This window comes from Fringilla coelebs (genome assembly GCF_963513975.1).
Source record: "Fringilla coelebs genome assembly, chromosome: 7".
Taxonomy (NCBI): Eukaryota; Metazoa; Chordata; class Aves; order Passeriformes; family Fringillidae; genus Fringilla; species Fringilla coelebs.
Window position 1 is genome coordinate 17,135,983 of NC_140035.1, and position 19,779 is coordinate 17,155,761.

Here is a 19,779-nt window from a genome sequence, read left to right on the forward strand (position 1 = left end):
TCTTCATGCACAATATATTTATTATTCCTAAAGAGAGTATCAAATACAGTATAACTGAAAAATACTAGCTGAATCATTCAATGTTTTCTCTTCTCAATGAAAGCTAATATTGTGCCTTATTCTACAAAGTAAGATTTAATTTTAGTTTAACTTTAAAAGATGGGATGGAAAAACTAAGCAGCTATTAAATAACAAGCAAAAAATACTTTAGGATACACAGAAAACCATTGTGAAGTAATAAATTAAGATTTAAGATTTTCATTTAAGATATTCATTTAAGCTTACCTCTTCAGAGCCAGAGCCAAAAATCAGCAGGTCAAAAGGTATTGCAGCAACCATGTCAATTAGGAACCAGCCTTTGAAGTAGTGAATTGCTATTTTTGCTGGATCACTTACCACTTCTTCATTCTGGTTTACATATGTTGTTCTGAAGTTTATTAGAATGTCAATGATAAACATAATATCCACAATTAAGTCTACAACATTCAGTGGGCTGCAGGAATATCCACACTCTCTCCTCTTCCGATCCTCACTGTCATTCAGAAGGAAGGCAGCAGAGTAAGGGGTGAATATGGCAGTGTATATGACCAGCAACAAAATGAGCCAGTCCCAGACGGCTTTGAAAGGACTGTAGTGCAATATAGTAAACTTGTTGATGCGAGGTGTCTGGAGTTTATATTCTGGTAGAACGTCAGCCCCTAAGGATAGAACCTAGAATAAGAAATGTACCACATCAATAATCAGACAGTGTATCTACTCCAACTTCCAGTAAACATAGCAAATACAGGACAAACAGTACTTCATTGTAGTTTTGAGAATTAAGCTTCAATTATTTAGTGTTTTGGCAAGATAGATTTCTGTGAAATCCATGGTGTCTGCCAGGTCCAATAAATTCATTGACAATTTTGCACAGTAGGTTGATTCTTGTCCCCTGTAGCAAACATTAAGAAGCATAGCTTATATCCATAAAATCTGCACTATTAAGCACATAATGAAACTCATTTATCCACCACATGATAACGTTGCCAGCCTTCTCAGGGCCAGTGAATGACATTTCTTGCAGTGATGTAGTGTTTTTCTCCCAAAGCAAGCCTATTCTCATTGGCTTACATTCCCTACAAAAGAGTTTACACTCATTAGAAGGTGTACACAACCAAAAATTAAAAAAAGTCAGAGAAAGATCTGTTAGTTTCCTTGACATCTATCTACACTTTGAGTTTTGTTGTGTTATAAACCTTCATGCACAGACAAATTACACTGAGGCTATAGTTCTAGTTCAGCTGAAGGTGTGACAAAGGATACCACAGGAGTATTGCCTTTTCCTCCACTTCTACTTTTGTCAATGCCTAAAGCTTATTATTCCTTTAAAAGTTTGGATTTGTTATCTGCTGGTGTTATCTAAGGTGGACTTCAATTTTATTTGGAAGGATTATGTTTGTAAGCACTGCTTAATTTGCTGGCTCTGAAAGCTGAAATGTTTGCTTTGTTGCAAAGAGCAAGCATTGTGTGAGCACCAGATAAAACAAATTTCCTTTGGCTGCTCTTTCAGTCTGACTCAATTCTGACATGAAGGAACAAAACCTTTAAGGATCAAAAGGTAAATTATATTCTGTCTCTATTCAGTGTTTGGGATTGTCAGGAATGATGCTAATTGTTGCCTTCTGTGCTGCCAAATCCGATGGGATTGAGAACACCATTTCATTTTACACAGACAGGTGAAAAAACATCAGATGGTGACAACCTTCAGGTATTGCTCAGTTGGGCAATATTCATGTTCATGAAATTTTATACCCTTTTCCCACCAGTTACTTCTGCTTATTCCTTATTCTCTGGCTATTTAAAAACAATTCTATTTAAAAAATAGGTTACTTCAAAAGCTATTAAAATGAATAATTCTACTCAAATGAAATGATTGGAAGGGGATATACCTTTTCATTGATATTGTCTGCTTTTATTTGTTTTCTTTTTACAGTTAGTTTTCTGGGACTTGAGATTTCAGCTTGTTCAAGATTGAGGGAATCCATGCTCCTCAAACATAATCTTAGAAAATTCTAAGGGTGAGTACACTCTTTTCTGTTTAAATTTCCAACTATTTAGTTGTATAAATCTTAGATCCTTTCCTTTGTAATATAAGTAATGCTAATCTTATTCAGTTAAATTCTACTGTTGTAGAATTTAATGTTGTGAGAACATGAGGTTTAATAAACACTCTTCTTTGAAATTGAAGAAAGAAGTGATTAAGTCATCCAAAAGAATATGTGCTAGCTTCAAGCAGCCACCAAGCACTGGGCTGAGCACTCTGCTGAGGTAGAAGCTGTTCATCAATTTTTTGTATTGTAACTAAGACTTGCACTTAACTAATGGTGCTGGCTATTTTTTTATGCATTAAACACATTAGCTGACAGCAAGTAGAAGCATTGCTTAGTCTCTTAAGCAGTCTTAATATTTTTAGTCCCCCACCTGATGAGTTGACAAGGTTTTCTTAGTATTTGAGGACAGTGAGTATATGTGCCAAGTGAACTGAGTGTATGTGCCAAGTGAATTTATAAAATTTATATCACTGTACCACTGGATTTTTAGACAATGAAGAAAAAGGATTAGGCAATAAGGACAATAAAGATTATTTCACATGTTTCTTTCTGTTGCTTGAAAATTCCAGACACCCTGCTTCATTTCAGAGCAATGTTTAATGTAAATTGAACTAATGCCCCTGAACTCTGACTCCAAATCTAATTTTAGTTACATTTATTCCTAAATTGGTTTAAACTGAGTTAGGCAAAACTGGAGTTTAAAAATCCAAACAATTGGACAAAATGAGGGAATAGCAGTATAAAAGTGATCATACCAGAAATGCATCCAAATTTTTGGTGACAGTTTCTTAGACATACAACACAGAAGAGGCTGAACTGATAGTTGTGAGTTTCATATTCATAATGCTATATAGAACTTTACATTTCTGCATTGCTTATCCCATGCAATGAGAAGTGACAACAAACACTCACATAACTACTTTGGTTTTTGTATCTCGAGAAAGATGTGACTTCATTTCTCAAATAAAAAAATTGCTGTTGCACACACACAAAAAAGACAAAACCCATTTTTTAGTTTTATGTTGGCAATTTCAATAAAGACTCATTCAATATGAGATTAATTTCTCCTTTTTCTTATGGTGTAACATGCTTGCAAAGCTTGGATACTGATGTTGGCCAATTTTGGCCATCATGGCTATTTTTCGAGCAGACCAGACGGCCGATGGAAGACTTCACTCTACTTAGAAATTCACTCAGAAGATCTTTAATATTTTAACTTACTTAAAATAGATGCAATCAAATTCACTGTTAGTAAAAAGAAAATGTATTATCTTATCTCTTCTGGACAGTAAAACTCATTCTTTGGATTTTAAAAGAGGTAGCTTAGGGAATAAAACCTTTTTAAGAGTAAGAAATGTGATTAGGACAAGATGGAAGTATTGCAGTGCTAAAAGATCTTTGAACCTTGGGACTTGTCATGATGAAAAAGCCAAGCTTCCTTGCATCTTACTAAAAAGAAGATTATAATGCTAAACAAAAAAAGTCATGCCAGCTGCAATTGGTTTCTCTTAAGAAAAATTAGGAGTATTCAAACTTGATTAAATACCACCTCACTCTGGCTTTCCTGGGGAAAGCAAGAATGTGTTAATAACTGGTTTTACAAGCAGTATTAGGCGATAAGATTTATTTTATTTAAAATGAGAACATTTCAAGGCTAAATAAACTTTACTATATTTTGCCTTTGAGTAAAGAACTCTGATATAAAATCAAACTTTTCTGTGTTCCTGTGTATCTCATTCACTGTTGAAGAAGCACTGCTGCAAGTTAGAAGACTTAATTCAAACTCATTTTTGATTCTGTGAATCTTGCTTGAGGTGTTTCACAAAGACAGGGCTGGTAAACAGCTTCTACACTTTTTAGGTTCATGCGCTCACTTCCTAAAACTGCAAGTTCAAGGTGGCATTTATTATAGAAGGACTGCAATCAGATACACAGGAAAATATGAAATGAGATCAAAGCAACTATCATAAATTAGCACAGTTTTAGATTTTTCTTTCTGAACAGTTTGGTAGCTTTCAGTTCCTCAAAGATACCAGTAGTTCACTGAAATGGAAAAACAATGTATATAAGGGTAATGAAAATTTATTATTGACTGCTATTATGTTAAGCAAGGGGAGAAAGGAAGTGTAGGTACCAGAGGTGTACCAGGGGGACTATCAGGTGACAGTTAATTTAAAAAAAAAAATTCAGTAAGCTTTATCACTTTACACTGGGTTACACTGTTCATGTTGTAATCTTTTTTGGATCAGTTCTATCATCTTTTCCCTGCAGGAAACCTGCCTGGTACCAGGTATTATTTCTGGCCTGTGTTGTGTTTCAAAGATCTTGTTTTGCATAGTGTTTTTTGATGAAGTTTCAAAGAGTCAAACTGGGCTGATGTGCTTTGCAGTATTATGGCCATATGCTTCACTGGGTAACTAGATTTGTAGGGGACTCCTGCTGTAAGCTCTGCAGCATCACATGCAGAAACAGTATTTGACCCTTCTTCCCTGTACAGTCTCATTTATAAAATAAAATATGTAGGCAAAATGTTATACAAGATGCTGGATGACCCAGGAATTTTAGTCTGCTGTCTGTTACTGAGTTTCTCAGTGATCTTAGGCAAGCTGTTGTTTAATCTGTCTAATTTCTGTCAAGTAAAGAAAATAATATTTACATCTGGAAGTATCCTAAACTATTCCAAGCAGAAAACTTCCATAAAAGCTGCTTTGCAACAGTAATGAGTTCCCATAATTCTTCTCTAAATTTAGTTGATTGTTTTTATTTTTTAAAATTAATTCACACAAATATTTGTCCTCTTCTCCTGCACCAAAAGAAGTGTGACTAGCAGGGCAAGAGAGGTGACTGTGCCCCTCTACTCCACTTTTATGGACCCCACCTGGAGTGCTCCATCCAGCTGTGGGGCCCCCTGCCTGAGATGGGCATGGTCCTGTTGGACCAAGTCCGGAGGAGGCCACAAAGATGAGCAGGGGGCTGGAGCACCTCTCTTACGAAGACAGACAGAGTTAGGGTTGTTCAGCCTGGAGAAGAGAAGGTCTAAGAGAACTTCTAGCACCTTCCCATATCTAAAGAGGGCCTACAAGGAAGTCAGAGAGAATGTTTTTGCAAGAGGACAAGGAAGCATGGTTTTAAAGTGACAGAAGACAGGTTTAGATTACATGCTAGGAAGTATTCTTTACTGTGAGGGTGGTGAGTCACTGGAACAGGCTGCTCAGAGAAGTTGTGGTTGTCTCATCCCTGTGAATATTCAAGTCCAGGCTGGATGGGGCCTGAGCAACCTGGAGTAGTGGAAGGTAGCTCTGCCCGTGGCAGGGAGATTGGAATGAGATAATCTTTAAGGTTTCTTCCACCCCACACCATTCTATCACTCTATGACTCTGCTATTCAAACTGTAGTTTCAAGACAGTCTGAGAGAACCATACTGCTATCACATGTATATTCATAAATTTTGTTCTGAGGCATTTTCATTCTAAATTTATTAAAGAATGCAAATGCACACAGTAAAAACCAAAGACCTAGAAACAAAGAAGCAAAATAGCATATGAATAAATCATAGCAGAAATAATAAATGATTAATGCCACCATGAATTGCTAAATAAAATTTCTGTCAGACCGTTGCATGGATTAACAGTATGGTTTCCTGGTTAGTCTAGCACTTGATGAGAGCAAGTTTAGGACAGAGTTGCTACATGCTGCACCCAGGCTCTTTAAGTACCTGTAGAGCTACATAAAGCACATGAACATGGAAAAGAACCAGGAACCATTCCCAACGCATTCAAGAAGTACTGAACGCATCCCATGAACACATTGCAATTGCATGGACCAAATGCAAAATGCAAGTTATTCAGAAAATATTGGACTTTTTTCACCTCTGCTAAGAAATTGCAATATTTTTTGTGCCGTGTATTTCCAAACAAACAGAAGATAGGTGGCTAATGTACACTCACAGAAAGAATATGTAACATATTCACAATCTAGGTAACACCTTTCATCTCAGACAGAAGTACTGCACACCCAGAAAATTTGAACAAAGACCAACGTTTACAGGTGACAAAATATCAAAAGAGGTATAAGGGCTTGAGTGAAACTGAATAGTTTTAAGGTAGATGGACACAGATATCTGTGTGAAAAGAAAATGTGGAAGTTTGATGGTTGCAAACATTAATAAGTTAGATGGTACTTCGCTATGTCTTATGACCAAGTGTGCCTCATATGAAGTGTATGTATATTTAAATGGTGTAGTTATATTCAGTACTAAATGCTGGTTTGTCACTGCTGCTTTTGCAACAGATGAATTAGAGTAAATCTTCTACTGACAAGGTTAGCTGCTGGACAGCACCTTTCATGTTAAGAGAATTTCATAAACAATTAATAAAGTTCAAACTATAAAAATAGTCCCAAATTACTTTGGGAACTTTAAAATAAACATTTATCTCATCCATAAAACATCTTATGTAAAACTATGGAAGATGTTACCTGTTCAAATACCATGCTGAAATATTTATTTCTAGGAAATACTATATGACATGAAAAAATATTATTTTGCCAATGTGTTGCTGCATTCACTCCAGCAGTAGTCCAGTGGTAGGCACACAGCCCTGAGAACTGAGTGGAGGATCACTCCTGCATCCTTAAGCCAGGAAGGATGTAGCAAATCTAGAAACACATCAGCTCCTCCTCTGCTGAGAGACTTGAATATCCACTATGAATAGTGATTTAAGGAACTCATTGTATAAAGCATATTCAACATCAAAATATGAAATTACATGGAAATGCAAAGAAGAAACTGAACCCCGATAATTGTATTGTAAACATTATCATGGCTAGTAGGAAAAAAGGAAAGAATTTGGAACATCTGTCTCTTTAGAGCTAATCCAAATACACAATACCATGTCTTCCTTTTTAAAGGTAGTTTTGAACTAATTTTCAGATCTTTATCAGCAAGACTAATAACAGTATTGAACAGGAAACACTTGGAAAGGAAAAGAAATGAGAAACATGAATCAGACTTGTAAGTAAAGGCCATATTCTTGTAATTGACTTTTTTTTTTTTTTTTGTCTTGACCTTAAATCTGAATGATAGAGCACACAAAATGAGGCAGTATTGCTTCAGCTTTAAAATGATTTTGAAAGATTTTATGGAAATTTCTTCTCTTTAAGTAACCTCTCCTGTCTCTCTTTTCTCCTGTGTATTAGATCTATTGAAGCTGCCAAGCTATAACTAGCAAGTACCTCTCTTTACTTTTCCTCTCTATTCATACCATTACCATGAGACATCTACAGACCAGACCTCCTAAGGAGATTTCTGAACCTAAAACCAACTAAAAATAAATATTACATGGGTATTAATGAGCAAATGGAATTTAAATTAACATTGACTTTCTGATAGTAGGCATTACCTAATTCCCCAAAAGACTGTAATGGATTTTCATATTTCAGACATCTTGATGATTGTCTTCCTTATGTAGGCATGAACAATTAAGAAGATTACACCAGTACTGAAAGAAAGCTGAAGTGCTCTTGATTTGGTGAAAACACAACATTACATAAGGCTTTCATATACCAGTTTTACAAGTTATTTTTACATGTAAAAGATTTTTTTACATGTCTTTCAAAGGGCAGCTACCAAAGAACATCTCCTGAAATACTAATGGTGGGGAATGGTAATACTTGTTTTCTTGTCTTACTCCTGTTGTCTTTACTAAAGGTTTCAAAATCATGTTAAGTGACTGTTTGTATATAATGCTGAATGCAAAAACACTCTCTGTGAGACAGTTTGTTGTAAAGTAATGAAATCTTATACAGAAGGTTTTTCTTTTTTTTTTTCTTCTTACATCCTCATATTCACCAAATGTAATTTTAGGCAGATATTGAAACAGAACTTCTGCTAGTAGTGGTGGAACCTGAAAATTCAAAGATTATCTGAGTGTATTTTAATTTTTTTTTGTTCCAGATATCAATCTATCACTACAGAAGCTTGTTTGGGAGAAATGGGACTTCCTTGGAGTGCTAAGTGCCTCACTGAGGCCCTGAAGGGCTGAACTTTTATGAAGTTATCAAATAATTATATATCTTATTCAGCTAAACATATTTACATACACAGCAACCCAAAATCTTCTAGTGATATAGAAAGGTATGCAAGTCCCATGATCAAAACAGTAGAACAGCCTTTTTCTTCCATTTGTTAAGTAAAATTGTTTAGGTTTCAGGGAAATAATACTTATTGGATATTACCATCAAACAAGAATTTCACCAAAATCGAATACATGTAATATCTCTAACCTATAATTTATTTTTATTAAGCTGGATATTAAAAGAGAGGAGGTATTTTTATAGTTATTTTCCATTAAAATTTTAAGAAACGGTATGTAATCTTAAACCTCAGGAGCCTCTTCCTGCCAGTCAATATATAATTGCTTAGACATTGGTGAGTAATGCATTGTCAGAGCAACACTTAGAAGCACATAGATTTACTAAGAACACTTTACTGCTCTTTAAAACTGAAATTAGGGATATATAGATTAATAAAGAAGATATTTACAAAGAAGATATTGACTTCTTTCAGCAAAAGCTAACAACAGAATACGTATTAAAAGTTGTGTAACCCTCTTATTTAAAATTCACTATGAGATAATACTTCAGAAGACAGAAAATGCTATCCTCCAACATTCTAGTGAGTATGTGAGATATTGGTTGCTCTTCTGGCAACACTAAGCTGCTGACAAGCATTTATCTGTCTGAAAACAAAATATCAAGGGTCAAATTTCTTATAAGGGCTTAAATTATTGTGTGGTTTTTAGTAATCAAGAATATATTTTCTATCATCTGTTCATAGTGTGACAATAAAAGAAGCAGATTTTGTGCTTGTTGATGTTATCTCATCCTTCTTACAATATTTATGAAAAAGCATTTTTCATTATTATACATTTTGACTGGTTTGCTGGCTGTCAAATACTTTGATTGGATAAAGAAAAGCATAAAAGCGATAAGAATTTCTGAAGTGCATGGAGAGATAATGAAGTGCTGCATTCATAGTTTGGTTCTATGATTACAGTACTTACTGACATAACTGTCAGAAGTACAGGAGAAAGGAAGAAAAGATCCTTATGAATATCTTCATATTTAAGTTTAACTTTCAGTTTCATGGTAAATATTTTTTCCATAATATGCAAAAAAAGCATACTTTAGTTTCTAGAAAATCTGCATTTTGTAATTAGACCCCATAGTGTTTAAAAATGTATGAACTGCAATTGAAACTGTTCTGGTAGGGAGAAAAGCTTACTTTAAAAATTACCATCTTCCCTGTGGCTCTCCTTGTTTGTGCCTAATGAGCACATCCCAGCCCTGTTCACTTTAAGGAGATATTTAGTCTCAGCATTCTGCCCAGGTTGCCCAAGTACTGCTCTCAACACTACTTTTAGGAAAGTTAAGTGCATTACCCAAACTTCTATATAAAATTCAGCCATCAATATTTTAACCAAAAAGCCATTTGGCAAAGGTAGATGGAACAGATTGCTTACATAGATACAGACAGTGGGATGATACAAATTACATTTCATTGGTAAAACCAACCCATAAAAACATGATCCAGATTTTTAGGGGCACCCATTCAATTAATGCTGGTTAGGCATAGAAAAAGGGAAAAAGGGTGGATTTGTGACCATGGAGAAGTGAGCAGACAAACTTGCCTTTGCTCAACCAGTAGCTGGATCTTACATTAGACACTTTTATTGTTTTACAATGCAAAAACTTATTTGAGTTTTGGGGAATTGTGGCAAGACATGGTATGATCTTCGTGATGATTCTTCACTAAATACTCAGGTGTTTCAACAGAAACAACAACAAAACAAAAATAGCACAGAATCAGTGAGACAAAAGTAAGTCCTTGAGAAGCTCTACCTTGCCTGTCCTATGCTAAATGAAGCTCATGTTTTGGAGAAAACAAAATGTTTTATTTATGGATTTAACCAGTGTCCTGATTCTGGCTATAAGAGAGTTAATTTTCTCTCTTAGCAGCTGACACACTGCTCTGTTTTGGATTTAGCATGGGAATAATACTGACAACACACTGATGCCTTGGTTGCTAAGTGATGTTTACCCTAAGTCATGGACTTTTCTGTTTCCCAGGCTCTCTCAGTGAGCAGGTGCACAAAAAGCTGGGAGGAAGCATGGCCAGGACAGCTGGCCTGATCAGGCCAAATGCATAGTCTATAGCATAGAAGGTCATGGCCAAACTGAGGGGGGTTACCAGGAAGACAGATTTATCATGGCTTGGGAATGGGTTTGGCATCAGTCAGCAGGCTGAAAGCGATTGTATTCTACTACTTGTTTTTCTTGGGTCTTCTTTCCCCCTGTCTCTGTCTCTCACTTTTTGTCTTCCTCCGTCCGTTTGTTTACAATTGCTATTATTACTAGTATCACTCCTGACTTTCCCCTCCATCCCGTTGAGGGTGCAGGAAGGACCTGAGCCGCTGCTGTATGATACTTTGTCACCAGTTGGGGTTAAACTGTGACAACCAGGGAGATATGGGACTCTTTTTGGTGCTACTGCAGGCACTGAAAGCTCAATCCAGTAGAAAAAATGCCTAGAACAGAAGCCTGTAAGCCTTAATGCTCATTGTTTTCTATATATATTGACTAATTTATCACATTGTGCAAACTGCGGTTTCCTTTCCTTACTGGATATTGTGGGTGTAAAGAAGTGAGAAAACAGACAGCACAATATATCTGCAAATAACTATCCTAGACAAAACCTCTTTTTCAAGCTTTTTTTGAAAACCTGTAAGGAGGTTAGAGTCTGCATCCTATCCTAACAAAATTTGTCAAAATAAATTAGCTGGCCTCTAACAAGTTCTGCAGAATAGCTATGAGCCACAGGCTCTGATTTTTTTCTCAATTCCAGAGCTAGCAACTAACAGCATCAGAGACTAAGATGCAGCAAAAGGTGTTATTCTCTGGTTGTAGTCTTCCATTTGTAACCCATCTACAAACCCAGTGAAACTAAACTTCCTTGAACAGAACAGATTGGTACAAATGTGAGCCCATATAATTCAGAAGTTATTTTTCTCCAAAAGAAAAGTTTCTTTATAATAGATAGAATTAATTTAAAAAGTAGAACATTTTCAAAGATGGATAGTTAGAACAGAAAAAAAATGCAAAGCTGTGAAATGAAGAACTTTTCTTCCCATTTAATAAACGTTTCTCATTTATTAGTAGTAGTATACTCCACAGTCTGTCTGAAGCTGAACATACCATTTCATGTGAGATATTTCAAGATATTGAGTAGTTACTGGAATTTCCATATTTAAAAAGATCCTATCTTAATGTAAAACTGGCAATTCTTTGAGTAAAAAAAGAAATTTTGATGCTTGTAAATAAACCTAAAGTATCTTAAGGACAATTTCACTATGTACTACAATGCAAGATTTATTTTATTGTCATAGAAAACCAGACTTACCTAAGGTAAATAAAAGATCAAGAAGAAACTCTGGATTTTCTACATATCAATATCAGGTAAATATTAATATAATTCTTTATTGTACTTTGTTTCAGATAGATTTTTATTTTATAGTAGGTTTTTACGCTTTAGATGGTGTTGGTGATTGAATTGTTATAATCTATGGCTTAAACATCTTAATGAAGAACTTGTGCCTATTATAGCAAAACTGTACTAAAAAAACTGCGGAGAAGACCACCATGCCCTGAAGAGGCCTTCTGACTGAGGCCCAGAACTACTTCTTGATGAAGACAGTGACTCAGATCTGGGCTGGGGGGGAAGAATACATTCACAGCTGGATGAACCTTAGCACCTTCAGGGTGGAGACCACAGCCTCAGGGCTATCAGCTGCCAGGCTCTAGCAGACCCTCTCACCAAAGGGTGGGGGGAGAGAGGAGTTGGGTGGGTACTGAAAAAGCCTCTGGTCAGAGGTGGTGAACATCCATCCTCCACTGTGCAGAGCTCAGCTGTGGGGCTACTTCACCCTGGGAAAAGCTGCATCCACATGAACGTCAGCAGAAGAGTCATGGCCCATCAAAGGCCTCCCCCAAAGGGGTCCCCAGACCCTGAACCAGAGCACTGCAACATGATGCAACATATCCAAAGTTTTGCAAGGGACAGTGTCCAACTGGGCCCCTTAGGGGAGGCACTCAGGGTGCTCCCACCTGGCCCAAACATAAATCAATCCACTGCCTTCTGTACTTTTTGGTGCAGTGGTGAGGGGCAGGGGGAAGGGGGACGCTCACTGCCAAGAAGACCAGATGGAGGGGGACAACGAGACATGGTTGGGACCCTGGGAAGGGTGATACATTTCCACCTAACCCCTGTCACTGTCTCCCTGTCCCCCAACCCCCCATGCACAACTGTCTCTCTTTCTGTCTTTTTATCTTCTCTCTCTCTCTCTCCCCCTTTGCCGCTTTTACTATTAAATGAAATATACCTTTTTTTTGGTGCCAACATCTAACCCTGTTTGGTTTCAATCACATTTTTTGGGTATATTTCAAACCTCTCTGGGTCTGATGTGTGTTATTCACAGACACTTCATTTCCCTCACTCTTCTGTGTTTAAACTGGTTCATAACAGATGGCCTGAACTAGCCACTTTTAATAAATACTTCCTAGAGATTTTTGTTGTGCTACACTTATTGATTTTATGTTCAGTAACACCAACACCATCCATAAATATAATTTAAGGAGTGTTCCTCCTTTTTACTCCCTTATTTTTTTCTTTCCTTTTTTTTTTTTTTTTTCTTTTGGAAAAGCATTAACTCTGAACTATTCTGGGTTTGGACTTCTCTATTGATCCTGTTACCAGTTACAAGCTGAAAGCTTTATCCGAGTTCTAACACATGACAGGGAATAGATAAGAAAAATTACCTTCTCATTCGGCCTATTAATTTTGAGGGCATTCAGAATTCATCAAACAACACACTATGCTGACTGGGGTTAATGGTCTTTGCTTTTTCTTACTACTTCTACTGCTTTGAAAAAAATGCTAAACCTTATCAGACCCTAACTAGAAAATATTTTCCTCAGTTACCACTACATCAAAAACAACTAATCCACATGCTTTTTTCCTCCCCCCTGCCCAAGACAAAAGAATAATAACCTCATTGCTGTTTCTTGTTAATATGCTTAAGGACCTCATTTATAATTAGTGTTAGAACATAACTGCCTTATAATAATCATCATACTACCTGCAAGTTGCAGGGACTTTCTTTGTGAAATTTAGTTTATCCATCCATTTCTTTCATTAGTGATATGTGGGAGAGTACAAGTTTCCTTGAAAAAACGAATCATTATATTACCCACAAAATTTTCAGTTTGTATACTAGCTAGTATTACATGAAAAGAGAAAAGAATTTAAATTGGTAGCTGACCACACTTGCCTTTTTTTTCCTTAAGAAAATTACTCTTAAGAGGTGTGACTATATAATTTCAGGTAAATGCTAAACATTGCCTGTCCAGGTTATGGCATTTTGTGACTATATCCGACCTCGGTCCTACAGTATGTACATGTGAGTTGGCTGGCACTAGAGCAGAGTTCAGAATCCAGACCATTTGAGGGTAAGGGCACTTAGAGAGGGAGGGAAGGAGTCCTGAGTCTGAGTCCATGGTGCCCAGGGTTATTTTTGTGGCTTTTTTAACAGATGGTCATTTATGTAAGATAAGTAACAGTCAAATTACTCTGGAACTACAATCCAGGACTGCCTCTTTCTGGGAGGTTGTCCTGAATAGTAGTTACACCAGTGGTGTTCTTGAAAAATAGTAGCTTTTTGTGACCCATGAGATCCACGGCATTCTGGCCTTTTCCCTTCCTCTTTCCCCATGTCAGCTGCTATTGCTGTCTATCTCTGGGAAATTATATACTTATGCTCTCCTAAAGATAGAAAGTGTCATGAGTTAACATGGTAACTACTGGACCCTGATCTAACTTTGCAGTTGTGCTGTTTTGCATAGGAGGCTGGGCTAGATGGCCTCTAGAGGTCTCTTCCACACTACTTTTTTGTACAGTTCTAAGGTTACATGAAAGAGGGACTCTGACTTCGTTCACAGCTGTTTTAAGGCAACTCTAACTGCGTGTGTGAAAGCATTATTCCAGACTGTGCATGCCAAATGCATCAGAGGGTCTCACAGCTCTTTGGATCTTAGTGGGGCTTGACTTGCAATTAGTGGCGAGACTGTTCTGGTGAGTGTCAAAACTGTTGGCTTCAGCAGAGTAACCTACCAAGTTCAGAAACTTCCAAGGTCAATCCACCACGAAGTGGGAGTTTGGGTGTTTATAGCTCTAGACCAGAGAAATGAGGCTTGCCTAAATGCTGCCAGCACCTTGGTTTCTATAAGCTTTGCTAGCTTTGTAGAGTATTAGTTCTTACACCCAACTCCTTATTATCAGAATAAATTACAATGTCATCTGAAAGTCTATTTTCTCCCACTTCTTAGCATTAGAAGAGGAATGTTGCTTTGGCAAATGAGCTAATATTAACAAAGGTCATATGCTTTATTCCATGTTAGCATCATGGCAGTAAAAACAAGGAGATCACGCAAAGCGTTGATTACTCAAAACTGTAATTCATAGAAGATAGTGGATACTTTTTCCCAACTCAGCAAAATCAGGTAATCCCCTTTTCAGAAGAGCAGATCTTGGGGGAAGGACATGGACTAATTAAGGATGCATCCAGGTTATATGCTGCAAAGCAGCTGGGCTTTCCGACTGCTCCATTTCTACCATATGTTGTGAAATCTTCTCAAAACACTGCAGCAGCTCAGATGCCTGAACCTATTCAGCTGTCACAAAAAGAAGAGGCTCTACTGTTAGGAAGGAATATTTTATCTTTCACAATTTTTGTGAATCTCATTTTTCTTACTTGGTGCAACAGCAAATAATTATAATGAAGATACTCTGTTTTCTTCTGAAACTGATCAAAAAAGTGGGCTTTATTTTCTGCTTCCACACACTTGGAATAGCTGTTTGCTCTGATGAAAAAGATACTACTTTCCAGTTGTGAAGACACCTTGGCACAGGTTTAAATGGCCACAGTGAGACTGAGGTATTTTTACTGGTTTTAATCACGGCTTCTTTGCTTTTCTTGGTTTCACAGAGTGTGTCACACCTTCCAAATTACAATGAACTTACACACATTTATACTATTTCTATAATTACATCTATAGTAATTACCAAGCCTAATTTAAAAGGACAATAAAAGATGAAATTTTATTGCATGAGGGTACTATTATTGTAAAGAAAGAGAATGACTCCTGTATAAGATGTATCAATTCACAAATAACAGGAAAAAGAAGCTTCTCATTTCAGAGTAAATTTAAACTTTTCCATATATTAACTAGGAAATGTTGGCCCGGCTTACTCCCTAATTTCACTATTATATGTATCTCTTACTGTGTAATTGGAAGGCATCAAAATTGTTTCCCCTTTATTCAGAATTTTCTGTGTTATGCAGAATGCAAAATGAACAGCCTTGAAATGGTGTGTGTATGTGAGTTATTGCAGGATGTAAACAGCACAGTGTGTCAGCTGAATCAGACTGCTGAAAACGTATAGATCAATAATTCGGTTTATTTTTAGGTCTTACATTGCCCCTCTTTGTCCTAGATGCTGGTAGTCTTCTTTTAGCCTGAAAACCTGAAGGTCAATTTGAAGTCATGATCATATAATAGTTCTTTTTATATCAACAGCTTTATTTGCCTTGGGAGGATATTGTTACTTATTTCTTAATCTTTTGGGGAACGAAATAGAATCTGGCCAGATTACAAAAACATGCAGTGAAACTACAAGGTCTATCACTTCATACATGGTCCTCAGCCTCCCCCCCGCCCCAGCCCCCTCACCAGCAGCTCTATTTTCGGAAGATTTGTGGGTGTTCAGCATGTCTGCAAATCAGATCACAATATTCTGTGTAGCCTGTCAAGGTATATACTTATCATTTCATCAGCCATATGACCAGTTTGGGTATATATATGTTTTCTAGAGATGGATGGATAATGAAGCTGTCCTGAAAACTATTACAAGAAGTTAAAAGATTACAGAGTTTCACTTTCCTGTAAGTCATTTACTGAGACAAAGAATGAACAACAGATATATATTGGGCCCTTCAACCACATTCGGTATTCCTTCAGACTGATGAATTTCAAGGAGATAAATCTGAACACTCTCTGAACACTAGTGATCAAAAGCAACCAAACAGTTTTTCTTAAACAACACAATAAAGAGACAAGTAATTTACATTTTTTTTTACTGGGACAGTTATTTGTAGACAGTATTAAGTTATGGGCATTCAGGAATTCTCTCTTTTCCATAAAAATAAAGCACCGATACTGACTATTCTAGTCTTTGTGAGTCTGTTTATAATGGAGTTCACAACTTTGCGGCTGTACATGAGTGGAAACTAAATGTCTAAGAAGCTTTAAAATAAATCCCCATTTAAACAAAGATAAAATCTGTTCCTGTTTCAACATGTCTTTGCACGTTGAAATTCTAAGGCCAGAAGTCCCCTTTATGAATTCATAAAAAATGTTAAGGGACAGATGTCAGACTTTTGCCCTCCTGCTTTCTTTAATAAAAGTCTACTTTTATGCCTCTAGGAAGACTTGTCTCTTTCTAACCATCAGTGTCAGGCCCCAGCTGAACCTGTCAGTACAAAAGAGTGCAGAAATTGCACTGTCCTCCTGAAAAGACTGTAAAAAAAGGAATAATGGAAAAAAGTAAGTTGAGATTCTTCTAGAAGAGACTGACATTAACACCTCTGGAAATTATAAGGAATAAATTTTTAAGAAAAATTTTTTCTTAAGTGGAATGGAAATGTAGACATAATTTAGTCACAAATATCTCCGCTGGAATACAGCAATGCCAATTTATCAATCAGGGCTATGTGGCAGCTACACCTGGACTGATTCTCTGAGTAAAAGTCAATGTCATGCAGAAGGCATCCAGAAGATGTTATGCTTCTTGGCATTGCACAAGGAGTTATGATCAGTGGAGCCCCATGTGAAAATCCAGGCAAAGTAATCAGGGAATCTACTTATTCAGGACCACCACATGTGCAGCACTTTACCACAAGCTATGTCTTAAGGAAATTTTCATCTCTACATAGTGTACTGAACCCTCCTGTTAAGTAGAAAAACAGTATTAGAAGGTTTCTTGCAGTAGAATGTATAACCTAGATTTTTCTCTCAAAGTATAAACTACTGTCCCACAGCATGTCCTCTTTCTTCTAAAATAATTTTCTAAACTTTATTCTACTTTCTATTTCTAATTTATTCCACTAAAATATTTCTACTAAAGTATCTTACTCCTCTTTAAATATTTTCTCAAAGTGCATCACTTCCTCTAAACACAGTGGCCAATGACTCTTATTTACTTTATTAATTATTTTTCCTCTTCCCTCTGAAGGTGGCTATGTGCTATCCTTTGCTTTTTCACTCTTTTCAAGACCCAAATTACATCTCCAACTTGTGGGTATTAAAGAAGTTATACAGCTGTTGTCTTTGGAAAGAACTTGTTGCATCCTGTGATGCTGATACTTGATATATTACTGATACATGAGAGAGAATCCAGGCTGTATGATCCAACAGAAAACCTCACTGATATATTTTGCGTTGCATCATGAGGAGCCACAGTAGTGGAATTGTTGGATTTTAACACCAGGATCAAATTTCTCAAGACTGAGGAAAGGGAGAAAGATTGAAAATAAGGACTACAAAGGGAGAGATGGATGGATGTATATTTGAATGGCACAATATGTGGCCTTTCATGTCATCAAGCCCTGCAATTCCAGAAAATACAGCATGTAATGTACCCCTTCACTACATTCTCAGGGTCTTTCCCACAACATGCAATATTTAGAATTCCTGCCCTAACTTCTTTCATTAGAAGACGGTTTCAGAATGTCACAACTCTGATTAAGGGTGACCTTCAAACTTACTATGGCTGTTTTATACTCATTTGCTCTTTTACTGATATTGTCCCATAGATTAAATAGGTCCTATTTCCCTCTGTGTATTTTTGATGCTGTTTGATAGATTTCCTTATCAGAGACTGTGCCAGCGTGAACATATTTTAACTACCTCATTTAACATTTCCACCATATTATATTCTCAACACTGTGCTCAAATCTTCCAAGCTCACTTTAGCACTGTTCTGCAGATAGATTCTTAATGGATCTATGGCTAAGAAAAGATTTACAAATACATTTATAGTCAGACATGAAGCAGAAGATTCAAAGAGCTGAATCTTGCAAAATATATTAAAATCACTGGGAATAGAAACATAAACAGGACTAAAACTAGCCACTTATATCTTCTAAATGTCTATTTCTGATCTAATTAATGAATCTTTAGTTAACTAGATCCTTGACCATTGTAATACTATAGACCTACATTTATTTATACCTCCTTGGAGTTTCTACCTGTACCTTATTCTAGCATTTAAGGTGGAGCAGCAACTAAAAATATTGATAAGTGAATGTAATAAGAGAAAAAGCAGCAGCTGCAGGGAACTATTTCCAATTATAATGAATGATCTGGCATCAAAGTTTGCTATGCAAATTGTGCTCTGCACAGTGGTTAAAATTGTTCTAGAAAAGGACATAAACCAATGTCAAATTAAATTGGAAGGCTTTTGTGAAGTGTAAAGATTTTATAGAGCATTTCAAATTTAATTTTGAATTTAGTAGGTATCAATTTTCATGGAAAGATTAGCTGATCCATGCCATTTCCATTGGACTTTTCATAAAATTGAAATTATTTGGAGAATAAACATAGATTTTAAAATAACTTCTACCCTCTCTTTCACCCTCATCAGCATCCCTAGTACATAGAAGCTCAGCACCCTGGCACTAATTAGCCAGTCAGAATTAAAAAAAAACCAAAAGCCAAAACCCACAAACCCCACAAAAACTAAGAAAAAAAACCAACAAAAAACCTACCTTGCCTCATGCTTATATAACTTATAAAAATTAGTCTTTTTTATGTAACTTGACTTTTTGCCGTATTATCTATGAAAAGACTCCTATATATAACTACTATGAATAATTTAAAACATATCAAAATGTATCCAGAAGAGATTATATCTTTCAAAACTGACCACAGACGAAAGGACAATGGTTGCAGATTCAAGCTAGCTATTAAAGACAAAATATATGAAAGATAAAAATCCAATTACTTTTTAGGCACTAACTGATCTCAAAATAGAAATGATTGAACTTTTATCTCTATTTCTTTAGGAGGGTGTACAATACGTGCCTTTTTATATCTGTCAAAGAGAATAGGCACATGGACCCTTTCTGGCAAAGCACCAGTGTAGAGAAGCTGCAGTCTGGTCAGCACATGCGGACATGATTTAGTCGTGGACTTGTCCATGCTGGGTTAATGGTTGGATTTGCTGATCTTAAATTCTATGATTCTAAGCCCAAATATAATCTTGGCAAGATCTTCCTATGGAATATCTATCTGCATTCTACTATGAAGCACTTCTTACCTCTTTCAGTCTGTCTGGGCATTTAAGAGCATACCCTCTGCTTACTAACCCTACAAAAGTTATTTGAGATGCTGTCATCTCTTGATATTTTTTTTTTCAGTATGTTCCACATTCCTAGCCTGTCCCAGTTACTCTCCATATAAGATTGTAACACAAATGTAATAATATTGAAATCAGCTGAAAATTTCCTTTGACTTCAGA

General features: G+C 36.4%; 1 protein-coding gene across 1 annotated transcript in view; it reads right to left on the reverse strand.

The window, feature by feature from the left end:
* KCNH7 (potassium voltage-gated channel subfamily H member 7) overlaps positions 1-19,779 on the reverse strand; it is a gene marked incomplete at both ends in the record, with an annotated part of 202,945 nt that overhangs the window by 38,543 nt on the left and 144,623 nt on the right. Inside the window, one exon of the mRNA XM_084209730.1 lies at positions 286-711. Within this exon, the coding sequence (XP_084065856.1) occupies positions 286-711 (426 nt within the window). The remainder of the gene's footprint in view (positions 1-285; positions 712-19,779) is intronic.